The sequence below is a fragment of the Scomber scombrus genome, chromosome 8 (genome assembly GCF_963691925.1).
Source record: "Scomber scombrus chromosome 8, fScoSco1.1, whole genome shotgun sequence".
Lineage (NCBI taxonomy): Eukaryota > Metazoa > Chordata > Actinopteri > Scombriformes > Scombridae > Scomber > Scomber scombrus.
Window position 1 is genome coordinate 823,326 of NC_084977.1, and position 16,308 is coordinate 839,633.

Sequence of the window (16,308 nt, forward strand, 5' to 3'; positions counted from 1 at the left end):
GCTTTCTTTAGTTTGTGACACCCTAGGAAACAATATATTTCCTGAAATCTACCACAAGCACCTCAATTGCTTGAAATGATATTTTTTGATGAAGGCTTTGGGATGTGACTAAAAGCTCCACAAACAGTTTGTAAATGTATCTTAACATAAAAGAATAGTTCAACATTGGGAAATGTTCTCTTTTGCATTATAGTTAGATTAGGAACCATAAAGGGTTCTTCTACTGTCCAAAGTCATTGAAACATTTTAGATCTTCTGTAGAACCTTTTTTGTTAAGAGGTGTGAGGAAGATGGAAAGAGGGAGAGAATGAATAGAGAAAGGTCAATGTCATTATTTCAAAATGGGCACTGAGTCACAGTGGACAGACACACAGACAAACCATGTCATGATTAAACCTGTTTTGACCTGATTTGTACTCTAACTATATATGATAAACCACTTAAAACAAAATGTTGTACATATGTGTGTTTATACAGCTGGTAAGAAGCATTTGATGTATGTGTGTGTGTTTGCCCACATGTGTGTCTACTAGTTAATCCTCCCCTTCACAGTGACAGCCCACTCAGTGGAATCAAGAAAGGGGGTGGTTGGCTGGTTGGTTTTTTTTTGGTGGCTGGTGCTTTTTCAACTTAAAATGATATAAAGGGACTGGAACAGGAGGATCACTGGATTCTTGACTGGTTGGTTCTAAGTGGGAGTCCCTATGTAAAGACGCCGCCGAATGTGGACAGATACAGAGCTGGAGGAACAATACTGGAATCTTATTCAGGACACACAGAGACCTGAGACAAATTCATGGACACCAATGTGATATGATGATGCAGTACAGAGCTTGGAGGATAAGAGGAGGCCTAATTAATAAAAACACAATATATGTGGATTTCTTTCTTGAATTGAAATAGAACCATCCAGGTGAGTTTTATTTGAGCTGTTGTATGAATCTGTAGTGTGAAGAGGATTTACTTGAGACTGCAGGAAACAGGAGGACTACAATCTCAAAAAAGAACTGCTTCAAGTGGACAACTGGAACTTGAACCCATGGTGGACTGGGACTTGTGTACCAGGTAGTGTTTTGCGGTGATTGGAGTCCGGCAGGACTGACAGGAGAAGTGGTGCTGGATTTGACAGGGAGGCTCTGTATTTCAGATGTGTGTTTTTTAGTTTTTTTTTTTGCAGTCTCTGTGGTGAAAACTTCCCTGAGAGAATAACTTTTTTTCCAAGTTTCCAATACTGGATTGATGTGTTGAAACAGGAGAACATCCTATTCAAGAAGTACAGACTGTCTACAGATTTCAGATGCACATCAATTAAATAACAATCTAGTTAATGTATTTCATTTAACTGGAATTAAAATGTAGGTGACCTTAACTGAGGTTAACTGAAGTTCTTAGTCATACATTTAGCAATTGTTCCTTTTGAAAGGGAATAATTCTCCTTGTATCAGAATCAAACTGCAACTGGGATCAACAGGGACTGAAAGTGAAATCACAGGATAGAAACAGATTCTGTCCAACACACTGGAAAAAAGCTGAGAGAAACACCAAAATCCCTGTAGTCACTCACCTCAAGTCCTGCTCTGTCTCTAAAGCCATGGTTATTTGACATTTCGACGGCTCCCCTTTGTTGTCATGGCAATGTCAGCCGCACCAGGAGGCTGCAGTGAGGCGGACAGCTCAGTGAAGTGGCAACTGTGCTATGATGTCACTGCCAAGACATGGTGGATGGTGAGTTTGACTTCTGGTACTTGACTCAAAATTTGTTCCAGTGATCTTTATTAGACACTTACTGTAGAATGAATCAGTGCTGACAGTTATTTATTACTTAAACTCCTACAAAATACCATTCAGTTACCCATTCTAAAGAGAACACTAATGCCTTGGACTGCCAGGATGTGTTCTTCGTCAAGCAACTTTTGGATATTATTAATACTGAATTAAATGGCTCAGAGTGATGTGCAAATGTCTCTAGTACTGATGGCCATACTAAGAATCAATGGCCAGTGGCTTTAAGTTCACAGTTTTAGTCTGCTTTATTTGCACATATATAACAAGTGGATTGTTAGAACACAAAGAAGCAATGTATCAACTGTATAGATGTTCATTAATGCTGTAGGAATGTACACACCCACTGTGTTGTGAAAGTGTGCCTGTGTGTGTGTGTGTGTGTGTGTGTCATAGGCTACTTTTGGGGACAAATTTCAGACTAAGCACCAGTTAGCTGGGGACGGCTTGACAAATTGGGGACAAAAGCTGTGTCCCCAATTGGGAAAATGCTAATCATAAATGTAACTGATTCACTCTGGCAACACAGTGTCAATTCAAAGATGGGCTAAGAAACACACAGTCAGCTGGCAGTTTAGACAAACTAACTTGTCAGAAAAATGCCAAACTCTCCACTGTAAACATCCATCACAGTTTATAGATCCACTTCCTGCTTCAACTGACCTTCTACACTTACTGTAAAACAGTTACGGTTTAACTACTGTCAAGATAAAGTGTTTAAACATTTTCCCCTAAGGAAGCAAATATTTGATTACACAAAAGCCATATACTTTTCTCTCTTGGTTTGTCTGTCAAAATGTGCTCAATGTAGGTTTAAAGTCTAGTCATTTGACAAATGTATCAGTTTTCAGCTGTGGTAGCCTAATGTAAAAATAACTGAAATTGCTGAATTTTCCTGTTCATTGTTGTTGTTTTTTAAAGTATGTGCGATGGCATGAAGAGCATGATCATTCCAGTATTTACTCTGTATATAAAGGATGAGGTTAGCAGTAGCAAGAAAAGACAACCTCAGGTGAGCAACCAACAGAGTTTTATTTTGACAGAATGCCCAGTGCCTCCCTTGTAACTACAGTCACATCCCGTTTAGATTTAAACAACGCACTGGGTGGCAAGTGATGTGTAGGAGGGCAGCAGGCAGTAATGATCTTTATAATGAGGGGAAAGAGGAGGGGTCACAGAGAAAGGGAATCAGATACAACAGGAGATGAAGACGAACTGAAAGAACTTGAAAAACAAAAAGAGAAGCCGCTCATTTATAGCATGAAGAGAAAAAGCAGCACTGACCCAAATAGAACGGAGAAGGACAGACCAACAGACCAGGGCTTCTTTATATCTGCAGCATGTTGCAACTTAAATATTAAGGCATTTATTTCAAGCTATTCAATACATGATATATACATAGCAAATAATGAGACCATTGTTTCAGTCAGGGTCAAAACGATTTTCCTAATCTGATCAGATTCAGTCTTATTTTTCTGGAGATAAGTCATATCATCCCAGTTGTACTCCATGTGTAGTTGTCCTTTTTTAATGACGTCTTTTCTTTCTTTCTAAAATGTAATTTCTATAAACAGGTTTCTGAACTAGAACAGATGAGTGGGATTCTTAATTGGGATAATGGTTAGGGAATGTTCCAGTTACATGACAGTAACTAACCCAGCAGGGCACCCTTGGCATTTTAAAAACAGTCTTACAGAAAGTTACTTTTTACATTAAATGTATTTTTCGAGTTACCACCAAAACAGGAAAGACTTCATACATTTGTTTGGAAAGGCCTTTTTGGTGTAAGATGTACTGTATGGGCTATCTGCCTGATAAGAAAAGCAAGACAAACCCAGAAACCCTCCAAACAACCCAAAACTCCACTTTATAAGTGTTTGTTTATTTATGTTATCTTCTGTGATATGACCATAGACTGTATGGATGTGTCTTGATGTGTATGCTGATGTTTTGACTTTATCAGTAAGTATCTATACAGACACTTTGAGTTTGCTTTTAAAATCATTCTAAATCAGTCTAATGTTGTGGAGGACATGAGGTCAGCAGTTTATTTGCTGGGAGCAAAGTGGCTTCAGTCCAGTTCATCAGATTTAGATGTAGTTGTAGATGTGTAAAGATGGACAGTGGCTGATGACCAGAGTGGTAGATTTTTACTCATCTGCCAAGCCAGCCTGGGTTTTTACGTCTATCAGTCAAATCTTACATTTTTCACACTAGACTGATATAATCAGGATTCTTGTTTCTAGTTGGTCAGCTGTGGCTCAGGAGGTAGAACGCCATGCGTCCATTAGTCGGATCGGCAGTTCAATTCCCGGCTCCTCCAGCCGACATGTTGAATTGTCATTGGGCAAAATACTGAATCTTAAATTGCTCCTGTTGGCTGTGCCAGGACGTGGTAGCTTGACACCATCTGTGTGTGAAAACATTGTGAGTGGTTGGAGGACTAGAAATACGCTATATACAGGTAATCCTGACATAGCAACATTCAGCCAATAAATATGCTTTGTCTTGCAAACAAATTAAGGGGTTGAAAGCCAAATGGGAGGAGAGTAGAGAATGTTAGGGAGTGTCACTCGTAGCATGATGGGTTTTTAACCGTGTTTATGCTGTTTATGCTGATATCAATGACCCTGTGGAGTCAATAACAAGTAAGTGTCGTAAAAGTGCACCTTATCATTAGCCTATGAAAGTGTAAAATGTAAATAGACTCAATCTAGAGAAAGGATCCTTGTGAGTGTATTCATATATAATTTATTTATATCATTATAAAAACTGCACATCAATGCACCAGTAACAAAAGCTTGGCCGGCCCTAACTATAAGCTTTATCAAAAAGGAACGTTTTAAGCCTACTCTTAAAAGTAGAGAGGGTGTCTGCCCCCAGGACTGAATCTGGGAGATGGTTCCACAGGAGAGGAGCCTGATAACTGAAGGCTCTGCCTCCCATTCTACTTTTAGAGATACTAGGAAGTAGGCCTAAGTAGGCCATGCTGGGAGCGAAGAGTTCTGGTAGGTACATAAGGTACTATGAGCTCTTTAAGGTATGATGGAGCCTGACCGTTAAGAGCTTTAAAAGTGAGGGGAAGGGTCTTGAATTCTATTCTAGATTTTACAGAAAGCCAATGTAGTGAAGCTATAATAGGAGTAATGTGATCTCTCTTTCTAGTTTTTGTCAGAACGAGTGCAGCTGCATTCTGGACCAGCTGGAGAGTCTTTAGAGATTTATTAGGACAGCCTGATAATAATAATAATTACAATAATCCAGACTAGAAGTAACAAATGCATGGATTAGTTTTTCAGCATTGTTTTGAGACAGGATGTGTCTAATTTTTGTAATATTACGTAGATGAAAAAAGGCCTTGAACTAAAGGAAGCATATATAAGGAGAATAGTATTAACTAAAGGAAGCATATATAAGGTGAATAGTATTAACTAAAGGAAGCATATATAAGGATAATAGTATTAACTAAAGGAAGCATATATAAGGAGAATAGTATTAACTAAAGGAAGCATATATAAGGATAATAGTATTAACTAAAGGAAGCATATATAAGGAGAATAGTATTGGTGCAAGCACTGAACCCTGAGGAACACCGTGTCTAACTTTTGTTTGTATGGAGGATTTATCATTAACATTTAACATTTACAAACTGAAATCTATCTGACAGATAGGATTTAAACCAGTTTAATGCAGTTCCTTTAAAGCCAATTAAATGTTCAAGTCTCTGTAACAGGATTTGATGATCAATGGTGTCAAAGGCAGCACTAAGATCTAACAGGACGAGGACAGAGAGAAATCCATTGTCTGATGAAGTTAAGAGGTCATTTGTAACTTTTACCAGTGCAGTTTCTGTGCTATGATGAGCTCTAAATCCAGACTGAAAATCCTCAATAAACTATTACTATGTAGAAAGTCACACAACTGCTTTCTCAAGGATCTTGGAGAGAAAGGGGAGGTTAGATATGGGCCTATAGTTGGCTAGAACCTCTGAATCAAGAGTAGGCTTCTTAAGAAGTGGTTTAATTACAGCTACTTTAAAGGACTGTGGTACATATCCTGTCACTAAAGACAGATTGATCATATCTAATAAGAAGTGCTAGCTTAGGGAAAGACTTCCTTAAGCAGCCTAGTTGGAATCGAGTCTAAGAGACAGGTTGATGGTTTGGATGAAGTAACGATTGAAGTTAATTCTGTAAGGTGGACTGGAGAGAAACATATATATCAGGTTTAACAGCGATTTCAAAGTGTCCTGTGTTAGAGGATAAATCAGTGCTTATTGAGGGCAGGAGGTGATTCATTTAGGCCCTAATAGTTCAAATGTTATTGTTAAAGAAACTCATGAAGTCATCACTACTGAGAGTTAAAGGAATACATGGATCACTAGTGTTATGACTATTTGTCAGTTTAGCAAAAGTGCCAAAAAGTAACCTGGGACTGTTTTTATTCTCCTCTATTAATTATGAGTAGTAGGCGGCTCTGGTGTTACGGAGGGCCTCTTTATATATTTCAAGGCTGTCTTGTTAGACTAAGCGAGATTCTTCAAGTTTGGTGGAACACCATATTCTTTCTAATTTTCGCAAATTCTGTTTTAATTTTCTAGTTTGAGAATTATACCACGGAGCTGTTTTCTGTTGTTTTATTATCTTCTTTTTTAAAGGAGCGATTGAGTCAAGAGTTGTTGTTGTGAGCCTGCAGCACTGTCAACAATCATCATCTCTCTTGTATTGAGACATGGTATTGAATTCAGTACTGACGGAATTATTTCCTTAAATGTAGTAACAACACTATAAGACAGACATCTAGTAAGAACATGTTTGTCTAACTTCAATACCATATGTCAGAACAGGGTTGAGGGTGTGGTTATAACAGTGATAATGTACTTAGTTATATTGCACTTCATATGTTCTCAAGTTCAGTCATCATACCAGACAGCTTCACAGTACAGGAGGATGAGCCCAAGTCTTTTGAACTCTATAATGTCAAGTCCAATATCTCTAAGATCTGTGCTTGGAATCAAAGTTGCAACAAACAGTTGAGACACCTCGTCAGCACAGATGGTCTCTGTTTTGATCCCATTTATGGTGATGAGGATCACACCTGACCAAATCCAGCTGTTATGATAGGTGGGCTGAGAAATGCAATAGATTCACATTTTTCAACCTGTTGTGGTCAGCACAACAGTGCTCTTTATCTGACACAAGCAAAGCAGCAGACTTTGTGCTTTGTTGAAATGCCCAGGTTTATGTCTACCTGACAGGGACCTCTGGTGGCTGTAGGAATTATGACTCTTGTTTCACAAGCACAGAACCTGAAGTAGTTTGACTTTGTTATTAGCGAGACCTGTTAGAAAGATGATACGGGTGGACCATTAAACTCTGACATGAGAGACCACTGTTCACATCCTGTTTCCTATCAAGAGCCTATCCTGGTTTCTTTTTTCCTATCAAGAGCCTATGCTGAGGGCAGCTGTGGCTCAGTAGGTAGAGAGGTCCACTAGCTGGAAGATTAATTTCACGGCTCCTCCAGTCTGCAGGTCTAAGTGTCTTTGGGCAAGATACTGAACCCCAAATTGCTACTGATGGGTGTGCCAGCAGTATGTGTGTGTGTGTGTGTGAATATTTAGTTCCTCCTGATGAGCAGGGTGGCACCCTGCGTGGCAGCCTGCCAGCAGTGTATGAATGTGTGCGAAGGGGTGAATGTGACATGTAGTGTAAAGGCGCTTTGAGTGATCAGAAAACTAGAAAGGTGTTATATAAGTGCAGTCCATTTACCATTATAACTATAATAAGAATCTGCCCCTCAACTAACCATAGAGATGGCAGCTAATATGAATCAAATCAATTAACAGTCCTTTGTAACAGTTTTGGAAGTCACTGACAATCAATGTCATCTAGCTGATTGGGCTGTTGTTTAAATGACTTTTTGGTTCCTCCAGGCAAAATGATTATAAAGCAGCAGCAGCAGCAGCAGCAGCAGCAGCTGAAAGTCTTGTTTTTGCTGACCTCCTGTAACTGAAATTCTCACCTTGCTACAGTGATGTTGAGTGTATTCTGTGTGGCCAGTACACAGTGACATCACTGTTGGGTGTGGTTGGAGATGCAACACATTTGAAGCTTTCAGCCAAAAGTGCTCAAATAAAACAACACTACTGGATTCACAGTCATATGCTTCAGTTAGCTAGAGTTTGTAAAATTACACACAGTAGTAAAAAATTGTCAAACTCTTCCCTTCTATTCTACTATTCCAACTGTTCATCATTTAGCAAGGCAGTGAAAAAAACATTCAACTTTTGTTTATTACAGATGCAGTAGTCATTAAACAGGAGTGCTGTGACGTGTAAATCTGTCAGAAAGAGGCTGAGCTCTGTAAGCCCAGCTGATCAGTCTTAAAGCAGATAATTCCTGCATCAACATCTGTCGTCTGGATGCTAAGAGAGACACAGTTCAGACTTAATGCTCGCCCCCTCCCCTCTATCTCCTCCATATCACAGCCCCAGAAGATTAAACAGAGGGTATGCCCAATACACCATAATTCACCATCAATAGTAAATGCTGTCCTCTAACAGAAAAAATAAAAATAAAAAGCCTCTAGAAAGAAGACTCACCGCTGAGTATAACTCAGCAGAGTCAACAATGAGCTAACAATGAGCTAAGACATGTAGCACACAACTTCAGAACTTTCTCTTTGTGTCCTCTGAACTTCATCAGGAAATTGTCCAAATCAGTGCATCTGTGGAATTAAAGGGGATTTAATAGTCTGAGCCTTGCTGTGGGCACAGTGGCCAATTTTTGTGTACATGTGCTCAAGCTGCACTTGAATCTGTATGCTTGTATTATCTAATGGCACCCTTTATGAGGTTTTATAAGTTAAGATTGAACATTTGCTCAGTAAAGTCCCCCTACTTTAATGTAGTTGTAAACCAGATATAAGTACATTTTAAAGTGTTTATTAATGTACAGTATTCCATACATTAACATAAATTCTCCTATGCGTTCCTATTATTATACCTATGTTAGGTCTGTTCAGAGCAACATCTCATATCTCTCTCTCCTCACTTGGTGTCCTTGCATCTGTCCATGCATCCACATTAGGTCTGTGCACCTATTACAAGTTGTCTGAATAGGCTATCTAAATGGTAAATGAACTGCATTTGTATTGTGCCTTTCTAGTCTTCTGACCACTCAAAGCGCTTTTACACTACAAGCCACATTCACCCATTCACATGCTGATAGCAGGGTTCCATACAAGGTTCCTACTTATCAGGATGAGCTAATCATTCACACACTGATAGTTCAGCCTTTAGGAGCAATTTGGGATTCAGTATCTGCTCCTTCAGCAGATGAATGTGAAAATCTGCCTTCTAGTTTTAAACTCTCCACGTATATCATTCTGTAGAGTGAAGCTCAACCATCTCAAGCAACAATGAGCAAAACACATTGTTGAGTGGAGGTGACTTGAACATAAAGTGTTGCCATTTGTTTTCGAGCTTAGAAACAGCCATCAACAAAACAATCTATTTTAGAGCTTCTGATTGTATTACATGATATTCATCAGCAGATGGAGTTTGTGTGTTTGTCCTGGAATTTAAAGGACTTCTCATTCATAATGGCTTTGAAGAAACAAGGGGAGTCTGTAAGAAACTCAACCTCCCACTGTCCTCCACCCACAGACCCAGCTTAACAAAACCAGAGCTCCCTCTTCTCCACTGTCATCTTTGTAGTTTTTTTGCTTTAGCCAGCACATGATCTGAGTGCTGCTGTCTTGTTCCCACACACACACACACACACACACACACACACACACACACACACACACACACACACACACACACACACACACACACACACACACACACACACACACACACACACACACACACACACACACACACACACACACACACACTTTTACTTTTGTTATAGTATATAGCTATAATAATTGATAGCTTAGAACATTTTTGAGACTGAATCAATATATTAGCTATCTTTTTCCCTGACCCCAGGGTGGTGCCCCTATATTATTCATTCTTATTAATAATTTTGATTAGTTTTAATAATTATCTTTGATAATCACTAATCATTGTTAATAGCCAAAACTGTAACCAACTCCCAACACTATTATAACATGACTGGCTTCAGCTATTTAGAATTCAGCTCCCCGTACCTCCCACTTCCACTAATAAGACTGAGGCTGTTCTTACTGTTTAATCCCAGGAACATTGCACACTTGTATATAGTATAAGGAATTTATGTATGTTGTAGATTTATAAAATTACAGATTATTTTGGAGATTGTTTATTGTAGTATTACCTTACCTTACCTGTTCATCCTGCAGTCATGCAGAGCCAGCCTGAAACACTGAAACTGAAACATTCCACTGTGTTTGCTGACTCCATTGAATTATAAACTGCTCTGGGAACATAACAAAGATTAGCTATGTGCTCCTATTATTCTTTTTATCAGCACTGGAACCTCCTTTTAACTTTAGTATATGTAGAAAGAGCTTCAGGCAGTGGGTACATGTGTATGTGTGTGAGTCAACATGCAGGCCTCCAGGGGGAGTCACTATGTAGATTGAAGAGGCTGAGTCAGCAACTGCTCCTCTTTTGTCCTAGGGCACACACACACACACACACACACACACACACACACACACACACACACACACACACACACACACACACACACACACACACACACACACACACACACACACACACACGATTCCTGCTTGGGCAAGTATTCAGAAACCCCTGAAATAAATAATAATAAGGTACTGCTATTTATTCAGTATACCCTCTAGAATAATGTATTATTAATAATTATCTTTCAGTTCTTGAGGTCGTAATGTGTCTGGTCAATCTCTTGTTTGGATTAATTGAAGCTGGCAATGGAGTACAAATATTACTAGTTAATAAAGGCATGGAATTAATGGTGAGTAGTCAAATATGGTTCCACATTAATTTAGTTGTAATTTTATCTGTTTGACCTTTTGGTTGTTCAGAAAAAACACGTTAAACTGTTCAATGAACAATGACAGATATAGAAAATGTTACAGCCCTGGCAAAGATTTGGCAATAACTTGTGGTAGGGTGGCATGGGAGGATAGTGGATTGTGGCCCCCAAATAACAATACATACTACTGTTATAGGTAAATGAAAACAAAAGATAGCCAATAACTAAAACATATTATTGTGAAAGTGCCATTTGCCACCCTGGAATTTACAATTAGGTTCAGCTTGACCGACAGCATTGACTCATGTGTCTCCCTGTCTTCATCTCTCTATGGGTACATCCACATTTCCCTCTCTTGCATCTTTTCCTTACGTCTTGGTCTCTCCCACTGTGAATGTATGGAGAGATGCGAGGACACCAAGTGATGACAGAGGACACAAGGAAATATGTTTTTAGATACATTGTTTCTGCTGAAGCAACGTCTGTTTCTGTTGAAGCAGCTGATCACAGCTGGATCAGCTGTCAGCCAGCTTCAACAGCTGTAGCAACTATTGATGGAGTTATTTCTGCACATATGTGCACTGTGATAGTAGTAATCAAGATGCACAGTTATCACTGACAGAGCAGCTGTGTTTTCTCTCTGCAGCTGTTACCTGTTTGACAAACATATTCACATGAATAAAAACCTGCATTCTGTATTTCTACTGCATACTGTGTCCTGCTCAGAGGCACATGAAGCATTTCTACTGGCAGAATGCATTTATACATATATTTTAATTATTTGAGCCTGTGTTCATTGATATTCTGTTCTTTTGTGTCTTTTGAACATGGGAAATTGTTTATTCGGCTAAATATTTCAGAGAAAATTGAAATGATGTAACTCATAACAAACCCAATGCTCAGAAATGTCCAGCCATGTGACTGAATGAAGATAATGACAAATTATGTAAAATATAAATATATTTTAAAAGTATTTCTTGCTAACAGACAGATCATAGTTAGACTTAAGGGGGAAACAATAGATCAAGAGCAATCTTTCTAATAAATGAAGAAAGTTGTTTGTATTTCTTTTCTTGATCAGACAATTAATAGATTTTAAATGATGAATCAGAAAACAAATACAAAATTTGGGAGCGATACACTTGATTTTAATATGTATCTGTCTTCACTTTGGTATGAAACTGCAGTGATGTTGTGATGTATCAGATCAGTCAGATCAGCTGTAGCAGCAAATCAATAAATAACGGGGTGTGTTGGCCACTAAAAGACTTCTATGAAGGCTGCTCTCGTGTTTCTTCACTCATAGTTCTTCAGAGAACCCTCCTTACTCCTCGCTCCTCACTCCTCAGAGCAGAAATAAGAGACTGGGGATGGTCTTAAAAATGGCGTACTAGAACAACTTCCAGTTCAAGCGAGGATTGAGGAGTGAGGAAAAACCGATAAGAGACTTTGGATCTCTTGGTTAGAATCCAAGTTAAGGATTATAAGAGCATGTAGTTAAGCTACAATCAAACACACTGATAAACATTTAACAGTAAGTGATATTCAAACTAAATAATCCCATCCCATAGCTAAAATATTCTGTCTGGATGCAGCAAGACAACAGTGTTGGTTAATGTTGCATCTTCAATTTCCTGGTTAATAACCTGAGCTTCAACTTATACTACTTATCTTATTTCTGCCAACATCTAACAGAAGCAACACGAGTGTTGCTGAGGCATTTATCTGGATTTTATTGATTTATTAATCATTATTAAATATTTCACATAGCAAAGAGAGTGAAATGTATTTATTTTTTTCACATCCAATTTCTCTTTTGAAACCTCATCGCCGCCCCCTCCCTCTACCTCTCTTATTTTTCACCTGTGTCCTGGGAGGATGAATCACAGCCAACCTGTTCTGTAGGATCATCTATACTGTTTTAATACAGCTGAACATCAATTTTCTGTTTTGTTGTCAGGCATAAAATAATAATTTGATTGCAGCTCATTAACACAAATTCTTAACTAGGCAAATAGTAATTCCTTCTTCACTGCACTGAGACAGTGATCAAATCACATAATTAAGATCACAAATTCATTCGTTCCTGGAAAAAATACAGTCACTTTCAAGGAAGTCTCATGGAGGGGCAAACTAACACTCAATAATAACAATAATAATTTATAAAAGACAAGATGTTTTCTTCTGATCCATGACCTTTGACCTCTTTGTAGTTGATAAGTAGTTTTGGCCTGGTATGTATGAATAGTTTATCTAGTCTTTTGTCCAGGGTCCTTGCTGTGTTCCCCCAGCTGTCACATGTGAGATCACGATAATATCATACATCATTCCAGTCTTCGACAAATTAACCAATAAGAAAAAAGAGAGACAGAGATTGAAATGAAAGACATGGATTAACCATGTCTGCCATTTGGTTCACTTTTTTAAGAAGAAAGGTCATGTTTTTCTGAAATAAACATATTTAATTACATTTTTTAAAACTGCATTTTAATTGTAATCCTTAATATCTCCGTTAGCAATTAACATGAGAAATGAACAACAATGTTTTAAAAATAAGATGTAAATAAATGCATAGATAAGAATGAAATAATAGGATATTGACTGAAATAGAAACGAAACCAAAAACCAAACTCGAAATAGGTACATTAGAGAAAACATTATGAAGAGAATTTTGTACCATATTGACAAGTGCAGACAATGATGACAATGAAGAATGCAAACAAAATCAATATCAGCTCTATTTTTGCTGTTTGGGCCACTGATAAATGCAAAGAAAATAAAAAGAAACAAAGAGAATCCTAAAGTTCAAGTGTAAATAATAGGCGGTTCTGATTGTTACATATTAGTTTTTATATATTAGTCATCATGACCAATGATATTTTGTATGTTCACAATTGGTCTCAGGTGATGTGTGCTCATCTGTGTTTGAGATTCATTTACTCTTAGAGCTTTCTTAGACCTAAGAGCAGCTTTTAGATATTTGCTATAGCCTGGAAAAGTTAAAAATCTCATTTATTGTCATTATACAGGTAGTACAACAAAATAACAAGGCAATGCCTTGAAGTGCACATGAAAACATACATAAATATAAATGATAAATAACTTATTTAAAATAAATAATAAATAAATGAATATTGCAGTTGCAGCAGCAGAGGGTTAGTGCATGTTTGTGTTCAGTAAGGTTATGGCTTTGGGGAAGAAGCTGTTTTTGAGTCTGTTTGTCCTTGATTTGATACATCTGTATCGCCTCTCTGAGGGCAGGAGGTCAAACAGTTGGTGACTGGGGTGTGTAGTGTCCATGGTGATAATTCCTGCCCTGTTCAGGCATCGTGTGTTTTAAATGTCACTCAGGGAGAGGAGAGGGCGGCCAATGATCTTCTGAGCCGACTTTACCACCCTCTGCAGCCTTTTCCTGTCTGCCTCAGTGCAGCTGCCGTACCATACTGAGATGCAATATGTCAGCAGGCTCTCTATGCAACATCTGTAGAAGGACTCCAGCAGCTTACCATCCAGATTGTTCCTCCTGAGCACCCTCAGGAAGTGTAGTCCCTGCTGGGACTTCTTAATAATAATAATCTTGAGTTGTGATAAGTCTGTAACTGAATATGGTAACGCAATACAAATGATAAAAATAAAATATTTTAAGTATTTATTTTCTATATAACTAGTAATACGCATAACAGTGCTAACCCAATTCAACTGCTTGGAATACTTGAAGTCACTCCCTCGTTGCAAATATATATATATATATTTTTAAATTTCGTTACCACTTCATAACTGGCAGAAAAATGTTGAGCCACAGCAGACCTCTTACCTCTGTCTTTATTTTTTACTTTTTAAAACTCTGGTTGTCCTTTCAACATAACACAACCCTCAGGGTCATTTTTGAAGCTAAATGTGTAGTTCTACATTGATTTTATGTTTTTACCTGTGTGGATTGATATAAAAAATAAAAAAATAAAAGTAAATTGATTAGCCTATAGGCTAAAGAAAACACATAGAAGGTAATGGGAAAAGGAGAGGGTAAAATGATGAAAGAGTGAGAGGAAGACTGTAGAGTGTAATGGATGGAGAAAGGAGAAACTGAGATACAAATGAAAGGATGAAAAGGCACTGGGATAAGAGGAAGCAGTGATGAAGTAAAATATGCTTACAGTATGGGAGAACAGGAATAGTGAAGAACAAAGCTGGAGAAGTGCTGAAACAAGAGCCTAGAGAGAGGCAGAAGGTGAATGTAACACTATTCTATTCTGCCGCAGCCTACCGGAGGGGGGGGGGGGGGGGGGGGGGGGGGGGTAGAGGTAGAGGGGGTAGTACTGCCGTGAAGCCCGAGGCTTGACGCGGGACATTTCTGGTGTCGAGCACCACGGATTTACTCCAGCTGGCACACGCACCATAACAAATGAATATGGAATGATAACGACCGACAGCGCGAGATGGGCAGGCGTTGAGATCAGCTTTAACTTCCTCCGGTGGAGGCTCAGCTTCGAAATGGTAGGACAAAACCTGTTCCGGTACAATAATGTAGTAGAGTGTCCCTTCCTATTGGTGTGCTGTTTCGTGTTTTCCAAAAAAGACGCAATGCGAGGAGTTGGATGAGACTAGCTACACAGCTGAAAGTGAAGCACAAAGCGTTGGCAGCTGCATCCATTTCTCAGACTGCCAGCAAACCTCTCCCATCTGTCTTCTATCAGCGTCCCAACATCACATACAGCCCGATGTGTGACGTTTGCCTATGGAGTCCATCGCTAAATTTCATTCAAAAATCATGCAAATAAAATACTCTTACACACCGGCATATACAAACACGTCATACAACACGACTTGAAAACAATGTGGAACAGTCATGATCCATCCTTGAATTCGGCACACACAACACGTGAAAAATCCCCCATACTTCGGTAAAACCTGAACTTTTACAGTTGTTTTGCAACACACTGCAAGGCGGAAGCCAGCAGTTTAAGTCGATTGGAAAACTTGATATTTTGTTGACGTAAGGCTCTTTTTGAGTCTTATATTTGCGCCGAATTTGCCAAAACACCATAAAAAAGGAGGATATTCAATGTCACGCACGTAACGTTAAGCGTATCTCTCATTTAAAAAGTCCACTTTAAACTGCTACAGTTTAGAATGAAGTTTGGAGCGACGTCGCCTCCATACCAAAGACAGGGACGTACTGGCGCTTCACAGCTTTTATCCTATCGGTTCATGTGCTTTTCGACCCCTGGCGGTGCGTGAGCTGGCGGACAACATGTCTTGGTGTGTTTATTAGCGCGTACATTGGCGGGTGAAAGTTGTTGAGTTTGGGGGCATTTGTAGAAAACGTGCAGCAGCAGGCCGGTCTGCCCCCTTCCGTTTGTCAAGCGGGACGGCGGAAGGCCAAGTTGAAGTTCAGCTCAAGCCTCTTTCTCCAGATCTGTCTGAGCGTTTCTCTGTGTGTTAGTCAGCAGAAAATGGCCGCAGTTGGAGCCAGCGGGCTAGGTTAGAATGACAGGCCGTCAGATGGCTCCCTGTCCCGGCATACAGCTGGGCAGAGAGCCGCTGGGATGAACACAGAGCTGCAGCTGTCGGA

At 39.1% G+C, this 16,308-nt stretch overlaps 1 protein-coding gene across 6 annotated transcripts in view; it reads left to right on the forward strand.

Moving 5' to 3' along the window:
- Positions 1–15,071: 15,071 nt before the first annotated feature.
- Positions 15,072–16,308, forward strand: part of nfic (nuclear factor I/C) — a 69,483-nt gene continuing 68,246 nt past the window's right edge. For all 6 annotated transcript variants that reach the window (XM_062423656.1, XM_062423657.1, XM_062423658.1 and 3 more), the window contains exon 1: positions 15,072–15,230. In XM_062423656.1, coding sequence (XP_062279640.1) covers positions 15,150–15,230 — 81 coding nt within the window. In that variant the 5' untranslated portion in view covers positions 15,072–15,149. The remainder of the gene's footprint in view (positions 15,231–16,308) is intronic.